The sequence below is a fragment of the Euleptes europaea genome, chromosome 5 (assembly GCF_029931775.1).
Source record: "Euleptes europaea isolate rEulEur1 chromosome 5, rEulEur1.hap1, whole genome shotgun sequence".
In the NCBI taxonomy this organism is placed as follows: Eukaryota; Metazoa; Chordata; class Lepidosauria; order Squamata; family Sphaerodactylidae; genus Euleptes; species Euleptes europaea.
The window spans coordinates 87,938,924-87,962,426 of record NC_079316.1 but is presented as its reverse complement, the minus strand read 5'-3'; the positions used below and the strand labels follow the sequence as shown (position 1 = coordinate 87,962,426).

Below are 23,503 nucleotides of genomic sequence, written 5' to 3'. Positions count from 1 at the left end.
CACAAGCAAGGGGGCAATTTCTACCAGTTCCCATTTCTTGCTGCAGTTCCCCTTACCATGTCCTGCTCTGTTTGAAGGTCCCATGGCCCTGAGGAGCAGCTTCTCAGGGTACCAATGAAGGGGGAGAGATCTGTATCTTAAACCTGTAGGTCCACATTTCATTAGATTCAACCCAGCATTTTATCTGGCTAGGTAATTGTTCAACTTGCATTGTCCAGGGACCAAAGAGCTCCTTTAGGAAAGCCCTGGATCCAGTGGGATTTAGGATTTGTCAACAAATCTCAAACTGCTTTTGAAAGGGGGTTGTTGCCACATAGAGAGCTGCAGTTGTTTTTTTTTAAAGTAAGCCTACCCCCAACCCCCATAGGTCTATGGAACTAGTTGGGCAATTTTTTATTAATGTCTTAACCATTGCAAGTCATTTTGTATCATAACATTAAAATTATTCAGTTACCAGCCAGTTCTATGTAAACTGTTACAAATGTCCCTTCAATGTGGTAAGAGATCTCATTCCAAAAATATTTTAAACATGGCTTCATAAGATATAACACTTAGGTTAAAACACATCTGAACTCTTAAACATTCCAGAGTACACCACAATGCTATACACACCTTTTTCCAAAGCAAGGAATTAGCAACACACACAAGCATTTTGTATAGTTGGATCTTATTCTTAATGAGCAGCAATTATTAATGATGCTAAAGATGCTGTAACATTACTTTATTTCCATTATGGCTTTGTTCCACACTTACATTAACTTCTTGAATGGTTAAATGAAAAAACTGCTCTTTGTACTTAGGAACTGGGGTAATGACAGCTGAGGTCTTATATAGCTTACTTCCTCTTTGCAACTTTTAATTTTGAAGTTCACAAATGAGGAATGATTAGCTGTGTAGAAATAAAGGCTCCAATGTTAACTTTACCTACCTCTTTCCCTCCTTACACAAACCATGTTGCAAATGCCTTTCAGATGAAAGGGCACAATGCCAGACAGACATTAAGATTTTAAGCAAAGGTGGATTACCCCTAAAACTGAATTGTTTCCCTTTGTGGATAGAGTGCATGGATCTCCGCCCCCCCCCCGCACTAATATGAGAGCAGAAGTAGTGCAGAATAAGTTCCTGTGGAAACTATAGTGGAAATACCACAAGAAGCTGAAAGCACCTTCCTTTACCTAAGCATAACAGCCATAAACATGGGAAACAAGAATTTTAGCCTAAAAGCAAGCACAGTATCCTTTACAAATATGGTTACCTTTAGATACAGTCAGAGCAGGTGACCACTGTGATCTCAGGATATCAAGACAAATACTGCCATTACTATTTATGTTTGGATGATATATTTTTGTTGTGAATGCAATCTGTAATAGAAGAATTGCAAGGATTTTTTCAGCGTTGGAACTACACACATTCCCTGTATTTTATTTCTCCATCTGACATCTCTCAAAGCACAATGCCTTGGCTTTATAACAAAACAATGATACATTCTGTTGCACAATCTGTTACTAATACATAAGTAAGAGCAGATACAGTTCTGTTCCCTGGGATGATGATATAAAAACTGCCTTATGTGAAAAGGGCTACATAGAACATGCCGATCCAATTCTTCTGGCAGTACCTAAATCTGCAGAGAAAAGGCGGCCTCACAAAACATTTTAAAGCTTGTGTTGTCTTCTACCTTCAATCACGCGCAATCTTGAAGGGAGCTATGCATAATGCACAAGTTGACAGCAACATTTAAGCCATTGCAAAATTAAGACTTCTACAAATAAGATCAACAATTCTAAATGAGCAAGTGCAAAAAATGTACTTATATGACATGAAAATTTACAGGAGGCCTTGACCAGTGGTTTTTGAACAGAACTGCAAGGAAGCATGGAGTTCTCTGGAACACTTCAACAGGGCTCTTCAACAAGAATATCAATAAAGAGAAGCTTCTCTGAAAGACAATGTGCTCACCACTAGATGTTCTTTCGTAAAATGGGCAGCTGAAGGAGAGTTTTGGATGCATTCTAAAATTATGGCCTATGCAGCACAATAGTGGGGTCTAACAGGCCTAGTCCAGATCCCACATTTTCATCCCTCACTCTGTTTTGTTCTAATCCCAGAATCCTTTGCAAAATGTAGGGGATCCATGCCATATGGAAATGGCTCCTTGAAGCTAGAAAACCACCTTTCTAAATCAATTATGTACAGCTCTATTAAATTGACAAATACAATGGACTGGATACCCTTTTAAGTTCCATATACAGAAGCCCACCTCTCCCTTCCCACTTCAGCCCAAATTCTGAGGGACAGCCCCCCAAGGAGAGTTGGAGAGCTACTAAGGAAGTGGCAGGTGGGAGGACACCACTGGTAAAAATTGTGTCTTTTCTCTTTTCATGGGATCAAGAATATTTTATTTTATTTAAAATACTTTTATCCCAAACTCTCATTTTTAAAATGCTTAATTCAAAATAATAGACGTGAAAGGGAAAACAACACAGCATTGGTCAAATATTCTTAGTGTTGCCGTATTCTGCTCTGCGATAGCTCTCGTCCTTAAATTCTTCCTCTTGCTTCCGTTGTTCTCTGTTAGGATGATCCTTAAGCGGTTAACTCAAGATAACTACTAACCAATCTTTTAAGAAATGAAAACTGCATCTAGTTTGTTATCAAATGTTTACCTTTGGTGGTTTGAATGGGTAGTCTGTTGGAAAATGTACAGTGAGAAAAAAGACTCCCCCTTGATAGGCACTGTCAGGCTGAAAAACAAGCAGATTAAGAAGGCAGCTCTTTCAGACAAGTATTTTCACACAAAAGAATTACTCTGAAGACTACTCATTTTGGGGTCAAAAGGACACTAGCACATTGTTCAAGTTCAATGCCTCTGAGTCTGCTTAACAAGAGAACCATTCGAAGTCATCACCATGAACTGTGTTTCAACAGACTGTACAGAACTATTGGAAAGCACTCTTGGGAAAGAAAAACTGGAATTGCTTTACAGGTAACATCCACAAAGGTGCGTCCTAGTGCACATTTGGGATATAAGTAGAACCAGAGCTACTGCGTTACACTCCTCCAAACTTTAACATTCAGATCAACAGCCAGCTACTTAAAGAGCTGGTTTCTATTTGCAGGTGTATTTTCTATTATTTTTCAGTTATTCAGTTCAACTATGGCCACTCCTCATAGTGGTCAGGCTATCCATACATACGATGCCTTAGTTTACAGTGTACAATTCCTATTAGAAATACTGGTTTTGTGAGAATAGCGTCAGTCAAACCTTATTAGATTACCTTGAATCATCTAATGAAATTATTCTGGGATATTTATCCAGACCCGTTCTTAAGTTCCTATATCTAGATCCAGAAAGCAAGGCATGATTACAAGTATCATCAGAAAGTATCTTGGCCTAGCACAGAGGCAGGATCCAAACTGCAGTAGATATTAAAACAAAAACGTGCTGGGCCAGCACAGGACTTATACTGGTTCCCTATTAAAAATAACAATTTAAAACCAGTTTTGGAACCATGTTCTTTTGGAGGAACCCTGTCCCCGCCCCATTAACTGAAATTAAAGCTGATCCTGTTAAACTAGGATCGCAAACGGTGTCTGAATTGGGCTTTATATCCTTAGTTTATTTACTGCCTGTATCCTATAGATCCTGTATTTTCCATGGAGCCCAGAGTGGTGTTCACAGAGCCTCCCACCAGGACATAGCCTGATTAGCTTCACCAGGCTGGCTGTATAATCTGCCCTGGATTTAAGGGTACTCTGGTTAGCCTTAACTGGAGAGGGGGAGATTGGAAGAATGAATTTACTCTGGAGAGAGTGGATCTGTGGGAGCAGTAATGCATGTTTGATACAGGCTGATAACATTTGTCGACTTTTACAGATAGCATCCAGACTGTTAAAAACAGAACATTTAGAAGAGAATATGTAACACAAAAAAACCTATTTCTTGCTTCTAACGTATTACTCAACGGTTCTATGATGGTAAAAACTACTCAAAAGTAGTTCTCTTTAATGGGTCTATCTTGACCATCATTTCCTCCCTCATCTTTCCATTCTGCTGAAAGATGAACCAGGCACCACTTGTTGCAATTTCATAAACCCAAATCAGCAGTACTATCAAAAATAGAAAATACGGATAAACTTCTCACAACTGCAGTACCTGACAGTCAGGTACTTTAGCAAACATGACAGGTATTCTATTGTGGGGGTCCCCAACGTGGGGGCCCAGGGTGCCATGGCACCCGCCAGCCCCGTTCCTGGTGCCCACCAAGTGGTTTTAAGTGGGCGAGGCCAGGTGGGCTTCTGACTGGACAATGGAGAACCAATTGGCTGTACAGATTTGTAAAAATGTTGCTTTGGCAGCAGCTGCCACAACTCAAGTATGTGTGACTGAAGGTAAGTTGCAGCAGCCATTGTATGGCTGGCTCCACCTCCTGTGGCTGTACCCACCACCCTGTGTCAGAATTCCAAAGGTGCCCACAGGTTCAAAAAGTCTGGGGACCCCTGTTCTATAGGAAGACTAGCCCAACCACTAATTGGTTGTTCAGTTCTCAATAACCATATCTCTATGCACATTTTTGTGACTTTTACATACCATACGCCCGAAATTCAAAAAGAAATTAATCTATGCCCAAAAGCAACTCAAATGTTGTCCCAAGAAAAGCAGAAATCTGCAACCTCTGTAAATTGGGCAATTGTAATCTCTTATTTTGAGTAACATATTCAGACGTTGTTGTTGTTTTGCATGTTCTGGAAGGAAACTACTGAAAAATTGTTTACTTATGCCCTCTAAGGTGTCAGGAGGCACTGCTCACATGTTTACAAGCATCATGTCACAGCCATCACGGTAAAAAATGTGTTTATTTTTAAAAATTAGAGCAAAGATTCTTAGGAACTGCATTTTATACCTCTTAACCTTCTTCAGCACATTGTCTGTGCTCCTGGACAACTACAGTATGCATAAATCCCTGCGTATGCAGTTCTAGCAAGATAACCTGGGAGTTTTACACTCGAATCTGAAAGGGAGAGGAACTCTGAGCAAAGTTCTTACAGAGCTTAATTTGGCTCAACACTAGAGTTTAACTTTACCACTGTACGTCGTACGATTGAGGGCCTCACGGTAAGGACCTCTGAGTAGTCAGTGCCCACATATCTGGAGTTCCAAGGAGAACTCTGGCTGGGAAGGGCGGGGGATATACACTCAAAGTAATAAATAAATAAGCAACTGCTTTAAAAAGGGCTCCCTGCATCCATTCTGGCTTGAATGTCTGCTTAGTACTCTTTATGAGAGTAATGGCTAGATCCTGAGACTCTGACCAAAGACATCAAGGCTCAAACAGCTGCTCATCCATGAAACTCACATGGGAACTTTGGCCCATCCTCTCTTTCCCCTAACATTCTTCGTAGGGGTGCTGGAATAATAAAATGGGAACAGAAAACTATCAGGGATACCCAGTGGAGAAAAAATAGGGTTAAATAGTGATGGGTTTTATTTATTTTTTATTTTTTAATAATTTTTTTTATTATTTTTATAACATAAAACAAAACAAACAAATACAATAATAGTAATAAAAAGAAAATTAAAAAAAGAACATACAAAAGAGTATCTACATATACTTATTAATACATTCATGGTTACAAAATTATAAAGTTCAAAAATAAACCAAGGTACCCCTTCGACCCTCCACCCACCTTAAAAAGTGACCCATCACCCGACTTCCGAAGAAGTGTCTAAACAGTTTTAAAAATATCTATTAACAGTAAAATATAAAAATATTAAAACTAGTTTCTAGAACTCACTAATTAATATAGTAAAATCCATTTTTGACAATTTATCCCAATATGTGGCGGCCTTTGCCCAAGTTTTTTTAAAATCTTCCATATCTTTTCCATGTAGGAACTCCGTTAATTTGGCCATCCTCATATACATCCATAGTTTCTCTCTCCAGTCACGAATTAAAGGTTTATTCCCTTGCTTCCAAACTTTAGCTATTACGATTCTTGCAGCAGCAAAACTATATTGACAAATGACCCTGTCATTATTACTCATATATTTTTTGTGGAATTCCCAATAAACAAAACGCAGGTTCTCTTTTTACTCTCACATTAATCAAATTATTAGTTTCCCTAATAACTTTTTTCCAAAAGCTTTTAATTTTTTTACATATCCACCATACATGCATAAAAGTGCCTCTTTCCGCATTTCCAACATAAATCCATATCTCCTTTTTTCATTTTAGATATCATCACAGGTGTTATATACCATCTGTAAAACATTTTATATAAGTTTTCTCTGATCTCATTAGCTATTGTAAATTTAAATTCTCTCTTCCATAAGTTTTCCCATATTTCCAAATCGATATTAAATCCTAACTCCTTCATCCATTTCACCATTACTGGTTTAATTCTTTCTTGTTCTAAATTAGTTTCAATTAATATTTTATATATTCTTCCTATCAATCCTTTATTTTCCTTTATTAATATATTTTCCAGTTTGGATTTATTTTTATTAAATCCAAGCTGATTATCTTTATTAAATATATCTTTTAATTAATAATACAAAAACCAGTCCTTAATATCAAGTTCTCTACTTTTTAAAACCCATTCTCCCTCCTTACATTCAATAATTTCTCTATATACATCCATTTCTAAATTTAAATGTAAGCTTCATATAAGCTTCTACTGGATTGATCCATCCCGGGGTCTTATTTTCCAAAATCCTTCTATATTTTTTCCAAATTTGAAATAATCCAAATCTAATAATGTGAATATTAAAATCTTTATTTACCTTCTCCTTATCATACCATAAGTAAGCATGCCATCCAAAACGTAGGTTAAAACCTTCTAATTCTAGTATTTTGGTATTCTCTAACAAAATCCAGGTCTTTAACCAAGTGAAACAGGATGCCTCATAATACGTTCTTAAATCTGGTAGCCCCAAACCTCCTGTTTCTTTTAATTCAATTAAATTATTATATGCTATTCTGGGTCTTCTGTGATGTGTTTTAGATGTTTATTATATGCTATTCTGTGTCTTCTGTGATGGGTTTTAGATGTTTATTATATGCTATTCTGTGTCTTCTGTGATGGGTTTTAGATGTTTATTATATGCTATTCTGTGTCTTCTGTGATGGGTTTTAGATGTTTACTACAGCATGTGAAATATGCTTACTAGACTCAATTTCTGGGGTCTCTGACCTTTTTGATCCTGCGAGTACCTCTGGAATTCTGACAGTGTGGTGGGTGCAGCCACAAAATGGCTGCTTCAGGGGCGAAGCCAGCCACCAAAATAATTGCCGCAGTTTACCTTCAGTCACACAGTGAAGATCCTTGTGCTGTGGTGACAGCAGCTGTCAGAGCAACATTTTTTTTTAAATCTGCACAGCCAATCAAATCTCCAGTGGCCAATCAGAAGCCCTGCTGGGCAAAACCCCTCCCTGGCCCCGTCCACTTTCTAAAAACACTTGGTGAATACCAGGAAAGGTGTCGGTGGGTGCCATATTGGAGACCAAAAAGCTACTGCAGATTAGTGTGTAAGCTAAATGTCGAACTATCTAGAAAAGGCATTACACTAGGATACTAGCCCTCTAACAACCTGCTTGGGGTATTATTTCACCCCAAGCCAAATTCAAATGTATCTTGGGGTAGTCCGCAAAACTGTTTTTGTTTATGGGGGCAGAAAGTACCATTGGCGCTTACTGTGAGTGTTCCTTCTGCTCTGAGGAAGGGGGGGTCATCTTGACATGGGTGATATCCATCTTTCCACCCAGGAGGAACGACTAAAATTCTTCCAGATGTCCTCTCTTCCTCAGGAGAAGGAACCCTCATGGTAAGTGCCAATATGCCTTTCTCACTCTGAGGGGGTGGGCATCTTGACATGGGATATCCAAAAGCAGTTGCATCCCATGTCAGGTGGGAAAATCAGTCCACCTACACCACTTGCGGTAATACCTTCTGTCTAAAGGCTGTGTCAGCTGAAGCATTTTGCAGTATCTGAAGAAGGACAATAGAGATGACTGCATGGCCATCTTACAGATTTCCTCAATGGAAGTATTGGTATCCAATGCTGCATTGCAACACTACGAGTAGAGTAAGCTATAATTCCAGGCGGTACTTGGAGCTTGCTCGCTTGGTAAGCATGTGATATGTGCTGCCTCAGTCTTACTGATTGACATTCTAGACATTTTCTGTCCCTTGTTGGGCGGGCTTACTGAGATGAAAAGAGTCCGTTTTACGAACTGATGCTGGGTACCTGATGTAGATCTTGAGGTGCTGTGAAGGTATCGCCTGTGCCAGTTCTTTTCTTTTGGGCAGGACGGTTTTGGGCAGAATGAAGGCAATGATATTTCCTGAGAGCAGTACAAAGAAGTATTGACCTTTGGACTGAATATTGGGTCCATTCTTAGGACCGTTTGTCCTTGTGAAAAACACAGAGTCCTTTTCTGGTAGATAGAGCTCCAGATTCTGAGACCCTTCTGTGTGAAGTCACTGCTATCAGAAACAGAACCTTCATTCTCAACCATTTTAAGTGGAACTTCTCTCAGAGGTTCCAATGTAGTCCCCAAGAAGGAAATCTATGGACAACTGGAGGGATGACATGGGCTACTCCTTTGAGAAACCTGACTATGTGAGGACATCTGGATATCGAACGTCCATCACCCTGTGGGGCTACTGCAGCCAAGGCTGCCACTTGTCTGCATAACATATTTTGGTCAACACCATCTTGCAGAAACTCCAGGATTTTATGTAACACAGGGGTGAATGGGTCTAAGTGATTCCATTTGCAGCACGTGGTATACATCTGCCATGAAGAGTTATAAATTCTCAATGCAGGAACTCTTCTAGAAGTTAGCATGGTGCTTATGACCCTCGTAGAACAGCCTTAAGAGGCTTTCCCTTGCAATTTCCATGTATTCAGGTGTAGCCATGCTGGGTCTGGGTGGCACAGTAGCCCTTGTTAAAGCATGTCCAGACAGACTGGAATCTGTCAAGGATCTTCTATAGATAACTCCAGTAATGCTGAAAACCAGTGTCTGTGTGGCCAACTGCGGGCTATACAGATCCAGGTTGCTTTTTCTTGCCTTAATTTGCTCAGCATTTCTGGTATTAACTGGAAAGGCATAAAGGAGACCCGGGGGCAGGGGGACAATAGGGCATCTATTTGCTCTGCTCCTACCATCTGTAATCTAGAGAAGATCCTTGGCACACAGTGATTGAGGTCTGAGGCAAAGAGGTCCACTGCTGGGTTTCCAAAGCATTTCACAATCTGAAGGAAGATTTCCCATCTTGAGATACCATTCATTGTTGTCCAGCTGTTGCTTGCTTAGCCAGTCTGCTAGCACATTTGCTGCCCCTTGGTGTTCTCTGCTGATATGGACTTGAGATTCTGTTCTGACCGACACATGATCTGTGCCATCTCTGTGTGCATGGGTCAAAGACTTGGACCTGCCCTTGATGACACTTTGCAGTCGATGACCTGTTCTATGGCCTTGATGTTTACCAACTGACAAATGGCTTCCATAGTCAGCCGGTAATTCTCCCTTTGTTTGGATTTTGGAGATAAGAGAAACCTGTCTGGTGGAAAACATCTGAATTCTATTGTGTATCCCATTTTTATTATGTCTATTACCCATTGGTCCATGTTGGATCAGCTCCACTGGGGAAGGAAGTAGGCTAATCTTCCTCTCGCCTGTGGGGATCTGGCATTATTGCTATCTTTTGCTGGGACTTATTCCCTTTATTGGAATTAAAGAGCTCAGGTGGGTTGTTTTCAGACTGGAAATATCCTTGTCTATTCTGTCTGTTTCTGTTCCAGTTGAGGCATCCTTGGTCACACCAATGCCTGGCAGAGTATGCTGGCTTCGAAAGGAATGTGAAAGGTTCTGCCTTCTATCATCTCTCCTGTATCCTCTAGGCATGGATTTCTTCTTATGCTTGGTTTCTACCAGAATGTCATCCAGGTTGTCTCCAAAGTTGATTTTGCTGAAACGGAAAAGATGCTAATATTAGCTTGTAATGGTAATCAGCTTGCCATGAGCTGAGCCAAAGGCTTCTATGTGCTGCTACTGCTGATGACTTAGCATTGGAGGAAAAGCACAGTGTGTCCAGAGTGGCATCAGCTTTAAGGAGCCTACTGGCACCTTCCTTGATTTCTTTGGTTCTCCTCTGGAATCAGCTGAACTAGCTCCCTAGTCCAAACAACGGAAGCCTTGTGAACAGAGATGATGTGGCTGATGCCCTAGTTGCACATTCTGAGGACTCATGGGATTTTATGAGTTTAACATGACTTATGGGCACATAGGGATCCATCTCCGTCTTTAGTAACCAAACCCCTTGAGAGCTTCGACCGAAGCATCTACTAATGGAACCTGTAAGAGATCTATAGTGTGGTTCGGTTAAGAATAAAACCTTTTTGCTAAGCCCAGGTTTTATTTATTAGAAAGAGGATTTGCCCATTCTTCTTTCATTTGGTTTTCAACGAATTCTGGGAACAACACTACTTTTTCCACACTAGTGACTCTGGGGAAAACGTTCCCTTTGGGTTTGGCTTTAGGATTGGTCTCTTCTTCCCCGGTTTCTGCAGGATCTAGTGCTAATAGTTCCTGATAGTCCTCTTGGTTAAAGAGACATTTGGGTTGCTCTGGGAAAATTTTGTCCTCCTTGGACATTTCCCCTTCTTCATTATTGGAAGAACTGTTTGACTCCCGAGTGCCCATAGGAGGGGGCTGGATCACTGTGAGAAGGGTGGAGTCTGTGCACCACCTTTTCCCTGCCACTTTAGTTTTGCAGGTATCTTTTCTGGCTCCCTCGTGAGTAAGGTGCAGCCTGCTCTTGCAGGGACTGAACATCCTCCAACACTGTATGGCAAAGCCAGCTTGCTGTCTCTGGGGGGCATCTGGAAAATACAGACTGGGAGGGAGGGGAGGGCATCTCTATCTTGCTGCACAGCGGTGCTCCATCTCTCTGACCGTTCTGCTGCAGCCCAAGCATCCGGCATCTATGCTGACGCAGAGGATTTTCCTGCCAAAATCAGTTGCTGCTGTGGAGGAATCTTCCGAGGCATGGCTGTATTGTCCGGCATGCTTCTCTCGTGGCCTCTGCTCATCTGCTGTTGGCTGCTCATCTGCAGGTTTGCACTTGCTCATCTGTGCTGGGGAGCAGTCCCTTCTTTCTGTTTTTGAAAGGACAAAGGGGTCCCCGTCCTTCTTAGAAATGAAGCCATCTGAGGCTTCCTCTTTTTCCATGTCGTCCTTTGCCTCAGGCACTCCACCCTCACAAGGGGGGAGTGAGGAGTAGGCGAAAAGAAAGAATTTGAGGTATAGAATAAAGAAGTGAGAATAGGTATAAAAATGTAGAAATAAAAGTATTTGGTGCCTTCTGTTGAGTTGTAGGGGCCTTGTTGAGCAGCTCCTACCAAAAGCCTGCTCTCCTTAATGAGGCAGGAAACAAACTGAGGTAAGTGGGTGGCTCCATCCAGGAGACAGCAAGTTTGGAAGAATTTTAGTCCTGCCTCCTTGATGGACAGATGGGAATCACCCATGTCAAGATGTCTTCCCCCTCGGAGCAGCAAATCATTGTGTTTCACATTATTAAAATATGCATAGCTTGAAAACACACTTTGACATAGGGCATAATGTTTCTTTTGTGCAGATCCAACCCTCCCTATTTGAATACTGGATAACTCACACCTCTATGGTTCCTATACAAATCTCTCATTTTATATATATTTTGGAACTATGCAACTATGGTTTGAACCTCCGGTATTAGACAACTAATTCCATGATTTTTAAAGGAAAACTTTTAGGAACATCTAAACTGAATTTCTAACATTTTTGTACCTTAGGGTATTTTTCTACCCCATAAATATGGCACTCTGTGGTAGGGTACATATTCTCCAGGTTGTCAGAAAGGGTCTTCAGATCATGAAGGGTTATATCATTCTAGTGGACTTAAAACATGATTCTCTGGTTCAGAGTTTCTTTAATGAACTCCTGGGGTATTTCTTTTACCCCACCATGTTAAATGGGTTGGTGGTAGAAAAACTACTCCAGTGGCACAATGCATAAATTTGTAGGTTTATTTTTTTGCATATTGAAAGAAAACTGTAAAATAGTAAGTGATTGTACATTACCCCCTGCACAGGACTAAACAATGTCCTAAGAGGGAAAAGTTCAAAAGCCATTTTTCCCCCATTCTGCCAAAAAAGTCAGAGGGTAAGAAATACTCCCCAAGGGTATTAGGAAGGCTAGACTATCAAACAGCCACAACAACAACAAAAGAAGACTTAGCAGCAGATTTTACTCTGAGCCTAAATTAATGACTATTGTTCAAAAGGTACATGGAAATTGATTCCCGTTATCAGCAGATACAGAAGCCAATTAAAGCATATTTTATTGGAGGAAAGGAGGAATTGAGTTATGTAAATTGCATACTTACAGGTCCCATAATAGTTGCCTGCCAGTGGAACACTGAAAAACACAAAACATTAATCGCTTTGTAAGTGCTTAAACAGAACAAAATAGGCAAAAGTGTCTTGCCATCAACTATAAAGATCTTACAGTCATCTCCAACAGGTCCTGCGGAACAGTGTGCAGGTGGGTCACGTTGCAGATCACTTAGCTCCTACAGGAAACATGAAAACATGTGCAATGTTACTTAAACAAACCCAAGATTGATTATCCAGTTTGGATCCTCTTTAGGTTTGATCAAGTGCTCCCAAAAGCGACACCCCAAAATTAACAGAAATGTTAGTAAACAAAGAGGACTGTTATTTGAATGTTTGACACCTAATACATAATGAAACAACCAACTAGTTCAACGCCAAATGCCACAATGAGATGACAATCTTCTAATCCCAAAATGGTTTTTCATGGGGGGAAACCTGAGGCAAACTTCTTAGACCCTTGAAAAAGTTTGGGTATGATCCTGAACACAAGAAGGTAGTCTGTGATAAGGGATCGACTTCTATTGGACTGGGAGGGAAACATAGGGTAGGGACAGCTCTCTCTCTCAGTTTATAAAACCAGCTCTCTCAGTTTATAAAACCTTCCCTTTCTAGTTGCCTGTAGGAACAGGCAGGTTGACAAGCCAGACTCTGAGTCTGATAGAGGCTTTCACTTTTAGTTCACAGTCCCCAAACTTGAAACCATTTTGGAGAATCTCCCCCACCCCCCAATAATAATAGTAATAACAACAAATTTTTATTTATATCCCACCCTTCCCCGGCAAACCGGGCTCAGAGTGGCTGAGTGAACACGCCCATGTCCTTCTTCCTAACTATACATAAACATAGGAATTCACTAGTCACCGTGTTGCTGAGCTCTCAGAATCGTTTCCTTGACCTTCTAAGAGGAGTCTTAAGGTCTCGCCCAACTCCGTGCAACTAATTTTACTCTGAGGAACTAGTTGCATGCCAGACCACAGAGGTCATTTCAGTGTACACTTGTCCAGAGAAACTAATGGCAAAATCTTTTAGAAGTGCAGTTTCCTTTTTAATCCAAGCGCTCAGGTTTCACTGAGAGGGGGAGAACAACTTATCTATGCAAAGCCTAGATATTGCCAGTTCAAGAGAGGATCCACAAGTGTCAGATTTCCTAGCGTCATGAAAGTCAGAGCCGGCAAGCTCTTAAACAAAGCCGTGAACTGCAGGTGGAAAAGGTCCTTCTGTTATTACAATTTTCAGCCTCAGACGAAGCCAGCCCACCTTAAAATGCTGGCTAGTCTAAATACACTCCCAGGCCTTTCCCTGCTTTGCTTTCCGCTTGGTTAAAAGACAGACTTGACAACCACTTCATTATGCACGAGAGGTAGTTTATAATCTGCTGGTGCTCAGCACCTGCACAAGCAACAGCATATGCTGCCTATTAATGATATATTATACAATGATATTATTGCTGGAAACAGAGTGCACAGTTAAGGGTCTCTACAAAATGCAAGAGGGATATAGTGAGTCCCGTGAGACAGATTACCCCCTTCATTATCTTCACTAACAGCTATCTGACCTTTGGGTTGCATGCTAAGAGAGTAATTCATTCCATAAAAAGAACTTGCTTTCTTACATTAAATTAGGCCTGTATTGCATGATCCACATAATATATAACCAGTCATGTGCTAGACAGCATGCCCAGGCAGGCAGCAATAACAGGACATTTAAAATGATCTGAGTAGATGCAGGTCTGGTCAATGCTTGGAAGGGAGGCCTGCCAGTCCCTTCCAGCTCTATCACTGTATGATCCTCTATGAGCCTGTGGTGGGTCACCGTACACGGCTGTATGCTGCATTCAGCACAGTAGATCACGCTGGGCAGTTTGATATTAAATTCAAATAGTTCAACTGTGGGACGATCATCATTTTAAGTCTGTTCTGCTAATGGCAGCATGTTCTTCTGGTGCAAGAAGCCTTTAACCAACACAAGAAGCTCTTCTATAAGCAGAGCAGCCTCTTGTTCCAGATGACCCCCATGAGTGAGAGTCATAGGTTCCAGCCCATGAGTTCCATGCGAGGTAACTTTTTGAAAAAGCACCTCGTCAGCACCAGACTAAGAGGCAGTACTGGGCCAGTCATTCAAAAAGGATACAAGAAGTTTTACCCATATATACAGGAACAATATGATGCAGTTCCTGGTTTTTTGCTGTCAAGTCACAGCTGACTTACAGGGCGAAAACGCATGGTCGCTTTAGCCTCCTATATTCCATTTCAGCCAGTATTCAGCCAGGATGGAATGCACGTTTGGCGAAACGCATGCGTTCGATCCTGGCTGAATCCTGGCTGAAACAGGGAATAAAGGAGGCTAAAGAGGCCATACGTTTTCGCCCATAGTGACCCTGTAGGGTTTTCAAGGCAAGAGACGTTCAGAGGTGGTTTGCCATTGCCTGCTTCTGTGTCATGCCCCTGGTATTCCTTGGAGGTCTCCCATCCAAATACTTGCCAGGGTCGGGGCTGAGAGTGTGTGACTGGCCCAAGGTGACCCAGCAAGTTTCTATGGAATAGTGGGGGATTCGAACCTAGGCTTCCCAGATCCTAGTCCAGCACTTTAACCACTTCACCACACTAGCGCTCTTGTAGTTCCCATAAATAAGATTAAATACAGTCAAAGAGGAACATCTGTCTTTAGCTGCCATTTGCACAACCTGAAAGAACACACTAGCTAGTCTACCATGTTGTTGTTTACAAAAGTGAAGGAAGTGTACCACTGCTTCCCAGCAGCTCCCATTCATCTGAACAAATCAAGAGTAGGGGAGGGGAGGTGATAGATTTACACAATCTGAGGAGAAATCAGAGTATATTTTAGTTTTTAAAATTACATTCCTAGGGTACCATTGACCTAGTTACTTTCTGGGAAAGTTCATTATGGCCCACTGTGTCTTCTTCAGTTTTATGACCTGAATAATGGCTTTATTGCTTACTAAAGAAAGGCAAAATGGTTTGTATTGCACCTAAATTACAGTGTAAGCAAATTAAAATGTGCATGAATTAGTAGTAATGATGTTGATAATAGTGAGGAGCAGTGTTGGAAAAATGCCCAGTAACAGGTAGCCTGGACGGCTGAACAACTGATGCTAGTGCTGAAGAGTCTGCCAGCCCTGATCCAGGCTTTTTAAAAATAAAAATTAAGCATAGCAAAACCTTTGTGATCACATACAGATATATTATTTACACATATATACAAACTTTTCCCCTGTGTTTTTTTCCATTCCTGCAATCCATTCAGAATCCCAGAAAGTCCAGGCTTGTGAATCCCACATGCAGGAATAGTCATACAGGTCGGGGTGACAAAATCGCTCCTCCCCCCTCTCAGTGGAAGCAGAGGAGAGGGCGACTTCATCTCCTTGCATCTCCTCACTCCAGCCCCCCCCAACCTGAGCAGCTGTACCTCCACATGGGTCCCGTGACCTCACAAATGATCTTTCCGGGAGTCTGCAAGAACAGAGAGGAACATGGGGAAACTCAGTGTGCTTTCCATGTTTGGATGGTAGGATGCCAGCGAGAGCTTTCAAATAATGGTGTTGCTGCAGCATTGCTGTGGGAACTACTGTCAAAGAAGCTTCCCTCTCCTGTACATTAGTTCTACATTTTGAGTCTGGATAGTCAGTCTCCTCCAAGTCCACCTGAAACTTCACAGGCACCAACCACTCTTGCTACAGCACTCTGTCCAAGAATGGACAGTTGGCAACCAGGTGGTAATTAGGTCCTTTGGGTCCAGGGGTGCCTTTTTCAGGAGGGGTCTCACTGGTGCTTCTGTCAAAGCGATCAGAACTACACCCTCCAGCAGAGGTGTGTGCCCCACAGCCCAGACCCGCTTAACCAGCTCAACCCAGCTAGATACTATCAGCCATAAACGGCAAGGTTCTAAGCAGAGTGTTCAAATCAACAGGCCTCACCAACTAGAAGTTATCCATACAACTACGGCTAGCCTATCATCCAATATCATCCTGAAAGGGAATTAAAATAATCATGGTGTCCTTTCCTTTCAAACTCCTGTGACCAAAAGGTCATGAGCAGTAAATGAGGGAGCCTTTATTTCTTTAAGGAAAATATGGTGGAGAGATACTTGGCCACCACCAGTGTTATTTTTGGATCTCTATCCACCAGTAGAAAAGGGACTACTTTGTCTTTTGATACAATGGGAGATAATTTAATTAGAATAGTGGCAATGCATTGATCACAGTAAGTATTATATAGGGGACATCCCAACATCATATGAGATAGTGCGTCAATCATGGTGTCTAAGTCCACTGGAATGGATCATTGTCTTCTCATGCAATCACATTCAAGCAAGTAGCAAGGTAGGCAGACATTCAAAATAGACTTCAGAACTTCAGGGCAACGAACTCAGTGACTATCTCCAGACTACCTGAATCTGTTTTCTTGATCGTGAAACTGAATGGAGCGAACCAGCATCACAGTACCTGTCCATTTGTAGTAAAGAGACGATACAGTCTTAAAGAGCTACGACAGGCAGTGGACAAATTTAAAAAGAAAAAAAACCCCAAATATCTGGGCAATCAATTTGGAATTATATGAAAACTCTAAAAGTAAAGTTCACAATGGGAAAAGGATTACCGCAGGATTGTAAATAGTGACTAGCATGGCTGATCACGGTGATTAAGTCTCCAAGGAATTAGCCAGGAAAAACTGTGGCCATATTTTATTTAGACAGATAACATGTGAACAGGCAGCTATTAAGAGTTGATATGAGCTAATACCCTGCATGGACTTACTGAATGCTGACTATTTATTAACATGACAAGTGCTAAGATGTTTTCTGAAACTTTGTATAATACCTAAGCAGTGAGTCAATATGTGCGGCAGGCTCTTTTCAATCAAATGAAGCTAGAGTTCATTTGCAGCCAGGAGCAAGAGACTGCAGAAAGTAGTCCGTTATAACTCAGATTTTTGAATTCTGAAAGTAAATTGGCAAAACTGTTATTTTATTTAAATGCGCATATTGCCCTTTGGTACCTCAAGCTGTTTTTGAGTGTAGTTATAAAATCAGATTCCTAAACCAGGAACACTATTCGGAGTTGAGAATCACTATGGTACGGTTGAACTTTTTGAGCCTGCAGACACATTTGGAATTATGACCCGGCATGGTAGGCGCAGCAACAAAATGGCTGCCATAAAATGGCTCCCGCAGGAGGCAGAGCCAGCCCCAAAACGATTGCCACCATTTGCTTCGGTAACACAGTGTAGATTCTTGCATGGGGGTGGCAGCTGCTGCCAAGGCAACATTTTAAAAAATCTGCGCAGCCAACCAAATCTCCAATCGTCAATCAGAAGCCTTCCTGGCCCCACCCACTTCCTAAAAACACTTGGCAGGCACCAGAAAAGGTGTCGGGGGCACCGTGGCACCCACAGACACCATGTTGGGGACCTCTGAACTAGGGCCAAGGAGATCAAAGTGCAAACCCCTACTCTGTTATGAAGCTCACGAGTGACCTTGTGCCAGCCACTAGTTTCAGTCTAACCTAGCCCACAAAGTTGTTGTGATAAAAACTGGGAAAGGCTGTGTATGCTCCAAGTTCTTTGAAGGAAGGGTGGTAATTTTTTTGAATTAATAAGTAGTTAGCTTTTTGCAAAAAGCACAGAAAGTTCTAAAGAACTCCAGTATATCTCCTATCAATAGCCAGGATCAAAATCTGCAGCACATATTAATTAACCACAGTCAACTTTTCATTGAAATAAAGTAAATAGACACATTTCTCAAAGAACCCAAATTCCTGTATATTTGATAGTACATAGCTTAGTAAGTAGCAGGCTTTCAATGCTTAACCTTGACAAGACGGAAGTATTGGAGAGCGGAAGGCCTGGCCCAGGATCTAAGGTGTCACTTGCTACTCCTGAGGCAACCACATGTAGATCAGGCTGCACCAGAGTGATGCTGGCATAAGGCACTGGAGCTCCAGCTTGTGGCACTTATGTGAGGATGGTGGTAAGAAGGGCAGTTAGGGATTGGCAGTGACGCTGGGAGGAGGACCTGACTGCAGGGCACAAGTGGCTGATCGTTCCCTGCCTCTACAATGGAATGAAGGGTGGTGAAGGGAGAAGGTAAAAGAGGACCCTCAGTATCTGGGACCTGAACCAGGAAGGGAACAAAGCAGCAGAGAAGTTATATCACAAGATCCTCTCCATGCAAGGATTTACAGGCTGGCCTGTGACAATGCAAGCACGTGCCCCTTTAAGGAGGTGGGGCTTTGGCAACTGATTTGGTCTTGTGCCATAAGAGTCATTTAAGCCTCAGCTCATTGAAGTAAGGTTTAAAATCAGGAATCAGCCCAGTCACTTCATTCACAGTGTCCTCTGATGGCTCACAAGATGCAGGAACTACTGGACTCTTCTGCTGGGCTTGCAGCTACACTCAGGCACCCTATTCCATACCTTCCTGTGATTGAGCAGGTATGCAGGAGGGACTGTGGCTCAGTAGTAGGGCATCTGCTTGGCATGCAGACAGTCCCAGGTTCAATCCCCGGCATCTCCAGTTTAAAGGGGCTAGGCAAGTAGGTGATGTGAAAAACCTATGCCTGAGACCTGGAGAGCCGCTGCCGGTCTGAGCAGACAATACGGGCTTTGACGGACCAAAGGTCTGATTCCGTATAAGGCAGCTTTGTGTGTTCATGTGTTGTACCAGTGCAGATGGCTGAAGAATATTGTAGCTGCCAGCTCAAAAGGGGCGGGCATAAAGGACCATCAAGTTGCTTCCAACTTATGGCAACCCTATTATAATGACCTTCAAAATGTCCTACCGGTAACAGCCTTGCTCAAGTCCTGCAACTTGAAGGCCATGGCTTTCTTTATTGAGTCATTCAATCCATCTCCTGTTGGGGTGACTTGAGGCCAACAATATTCCGCCTAGTCCTATTAAGGCTCGGGTTCTGACCTGCTTCAGTCTGAGCTACTCAGTGCTCAGGTGAACACTAGGACCTTTCTATCTAGGGTTGACCAACTGAAGCCATGATTAAACACAATGCGGAGTAGATCTGTACCAACATCCCCTTTGAGACTCCAAAAGCTAAAGGTAGAGTATCATTCTATGGATTTATTCCACTATACAAGTCAAACGTACACAAGGAATTACACAAGAGGAAGAAGGGGGGGGGGAGACAGCAACTGAGTTCTCCAATAGCATGAAACTGCTGCACATGTAGAGAACTTCCTGCTCAACTAAGCCTCAACATCCTAGCACCACAGGGTAACTGCCCTACTGTGCCTGACTAGGATCTGGAAGACCCTGGTTGAAATCCCTGTTCTGCAATGGAAGCTTGCTGGGTGACCTCAGGCCAGTCACATACTCTCAGCCTAGCCTACCTCACAGGGATGTAGTAACATAAAATGGAGAGGAGAACAATGTAAGCTGCTTTGGATCTCCATTGGGGAGAAAGGTGGGGTATTAATGAAGTAAATAAATCAATATGCTTGGGGCTCGTGTGACCCTAAACTTCAGTAACAGAGTGCAGAAGATAGATATTTTAAGCTTCTCCCCCCCACTACATATAGAAGAATTGAAGGGGGGAAGGAAGAAGAGTGGGCTTTTATATGCCGACTTTCTCTACCACTTAAGGAAGACTCAAACCGTCTTACAATCACCTTCCCTTCCCTACAACAGACACCCTGTGAGGTAGGTGAGGCTGAGAGAGTGTTACTAGCCCAAGGACACCCAGCTGGCTTCATGTGTAGGAGTGGGGAAACAAATCCAGTTCACCAGATTAGCCTCCACCACTTATGTGGAGGACTAGGGAATGAAACCTGGTTCTCCAGATCAGACTCCACCACTCCAAACCACTACACCACTCTAGATGTGTATGTCAGACCCTCAAGAATACTATAAGGTCCTAAAAGCTTGAACAGGTCCCTCATATTTTTTCACTCAGTTGCCCACGACATCATGTTCTTTCTGAAGAGCAATAAGCATGCTCAGTCCTCACGAGGCTGGCATGGAGGCTCAACTCACTGCTGACCTGGCAGGAGCACCTTTGAGAAAGGCAAAAACAAAACCTTGTCTGAGGGGCCCCCATTTTGCTGCTATCCTGATAGACAGTCTGCTGTGAAGTTTCCCATTAGCTGGAACAAGTGGGGACTTATGGCAAAAATGTTGTGGACTGTTAAGCTCGCGTGTCACCTGACCCATAAGATCACTCTTAAGGGGCAGTTTCCCAGCTTGGGACTTCAACTGGCAAGTCACAAGGCCTGTTCATACGTTAAAGTAAATGCATGTGCATTCTGCGTGTAAGCAATAACCAATGTATATTCACTTAACAAATGGAAACGGGGGCCAGTGCCTGGATAAATGTGTGGTTTCAATCACATGTTTCAGCTCTATGTGTACTGAATGCAAAGCTCTTTGGACAAATCACTCATAGTTTCGGGGTTGGTTGTCATCAATATGCTGACGATACTGAACTCTTTATATCCTTATGCAAATCTCCTGGTGATGGAATAGAGGTCCCGAATCACTGTCTGGCCGCAGTGGTTAACTGGCTGAACGTGAACAAATTAAAACGGAACCCTGCAAAGACATAGGTAATACTGGTTGGGAAGAGGGAGGTCTTGAAGGACATTGTTCTCCCCACTTTTGATGGAGTTCAACTGACTCAGTTAAAAGCCTTGGGGGCCAGCTTTATTACTGGAGAAGCAAGTTAATGCAGCTGCAAAGAAGCCCCCCCCCCTCACAACTCAGCCTAGCCTGTAAGATGGCCCCTTACCTTGATAAAGCTGACCTGGTCACCTGGATCCACACCACAGTAACACTGAGACTAGACTACTACAATGCACTGTACATTGGTCTTCCCTCAGAATCAACTCGGAAACTCCCAACTGGTGCAGAATGCCACTGCTCGACTATTAGCAGGAACTGGACAGAGCATGCATATTACTCCCATTCTGCAGAGCCTCCATTGGTTGCCCATTTGTTACCGAGCTCAGTTTAAGGTATTGGCTATCACATATAAAGCCCTTCATGGTCTTGGGCCCCTCTTATTTATGGGACCGCCTCTCTCCCTATGCTCTGCCACAACATCTCTACTCACGCCACTAGGGGTTTTTGCAGGTGCCAAAATCAACCACTGCCGATAACTGTGTTTTCTCCGTTGTGGCTCCTACCTTGTGGAATGGCTGCCCAAGGAGGTCAGGAAAGCTCCCATTCTCCTGGCTTTCCACATTCTATGCAAAACTAAACTATTCAAGAGGGCTTTTCTGCACAGGTAATAAGGCTGCGCAGTAAGAAACAGTTTCACAAACTTACTTGGATGATTGGGATTTGTGGTCTTCTACATACAGCATATTGTGAGTAGGATCCAATTATATAATTTCTGTACTGCTTAATGTGTCATGTTAATACTTATGCTATGCTTCTGCGGCTTTCTGGCGCTTCCAGACTTCTAATATCTGAATGCATTAGTTACTGAATGTCCAATTTTGTAGACTATACTAACTCACTATGCGAAATCCACCTTGAGTCCAGGTGAGAAAGGCAAGCTAGAAATAATGTAAACAAATAAATAAATTGTATGCGCATTCACTGTAACTTATGAAACAGGCTATTGCTTCTTCAGTGAGAAACGGCAACCTGCCCTTTAATGCTCAAAGCTAGAAAATTCAGCCCCATGAGAAAGTCGCCCTATAGTGCACGGGTTGGAAGCTAGATAGGAAGTCATTTGCTCATGTCCATTCAGCCTATCAAAGGCACGTGGGAGAGTTTGTGCTCTGCCCTCTAGCTGCCAGGGTTCCAAGGCAATATGAGGGAAGGCGCATGTATCTTTGCTGATATTTTCAAATGGTTTTTTTTAAATCATACTTTGTACTTCGGTTTGTCATCCACCTGGAGTCCCAGTGAGAAAGGTGGACTAAATGAAGCCATTATTAATGTCGTCATTCTACTTCTTTTCAGGGTTTATCCCTCTGTTTTGGGGCACAGGGGTAAAAACCATTTCCGTGTACGGGAGTTTCCAAGGTAAGCAGAACCCTCCCTCTTTGTGAATGGTTCCTGTCAAAGAGTTCCCAGTTCCGTGCTTAACTGACAAAGGCCACCCATGTTACTATTAGGCTGCATCCACACATCATTAGAGAGTACACTATCCTTGTGTTACAACTATCACTTGCAACTGGGTTGTCTTGTCCACACAGGAAAATCCACTTGCAAAACACTGGTATAGTGCAACACTCAACAACAGATGCTTCTCAGTTAGTTACTGGCTTGCATCTTTTGGTATGAGAGGGAGGGAAGGCTAATCTGAAACACCAAATTGTGAAGATTAAGAAGCAAGCTATTTGATGAGTCAAAGTATTAACTTCAGCACATTTGTTCTCTCCAGCAAATGCGACATTTCAAAGGATTATGAAACACAGCTATGAACTGTCAACAAAACTATTGAAATTAACCAAACATTACATTTTACCAACTAAGCAAAATTTATATAAAAATATCAAGCTTCTGAATGCATAAATACCGAGACAGATGTCACTCAGTTGCGCTACCAGACTGGAAAAAATTAAAAGATCAGGATTCTTTCACAGTTCAGAATCCAAGGGAAGACTTAAAAATGGCTCGAATCAAGCTTCCTCTGGCATGCGGAATTCTTCGCAAACGTTTTTCAGATACCCTCCAAGCACAAAGGATTCAAATCTGTCCTCATGCTCCTGATAAGAACAGCTGAAAGGAATTTTTCCAAGTATTCTGAAGCAAAATTTTAGGTATGAGCAAACACTGTGAATTCCTTTACTGCTGGTAAGAAAAAGCACACCTGAAGCATTCGTAACAGCAATACGGACAATGGATGAAAATGGCGGCCTCAACAGAAATGTAAAGAAGGCATACTACCTATCAAGCCCAAGACAGCGGTTCTACAGATGAACTGTGTGAATGATTCACTGACTTGCCAAGCCACAAATAGAGCCTGCAGAGGTTAAAATTAGCGCCCTAATAAAGGACACCCTCTACCAAGCACCCAGAGGTTTGTCAGACAACTTGATACCTCAATACAGCTGCACTCAGGACCAGCTGACACAACATGAC

General features: G+C 42.3%; 1 protein-coding gene across 1 annotated transcript in view; it reads right to left on the bottom strand.

The window, feature by feature from the left end:
* The window catches only part of UBE2D1 (ubiquitin conjugating enzyme E2 D1), a 43,998-nt gene that overhangs the window by 4,605 nt on the left and 15,890 nt on the right, over nt 1-23,503 (bottom strand). Inside the window, exons 2-5 of the mRNA XM_056850563.1 lie at nt 12,555-12,618; nt 12,433-12,464; nt 2,667-2,744; nt 1,256-1,361 (exon numbers count right to left, since the gene is read on the bottom strand). Coding sequence (XP_056706541.1) covers nt 1,256-1,361; nt 2,667-2,744; nt 12,433-12,464; nt 12,555-12,618 — 280 coding nt within the window. The remainder of the gene's footprint in view (nt 1-1,255; nt 1,362-2,666; nt 2,745-12,432; nt 12,465-12,554; nt 12,619-23,503) is intronic.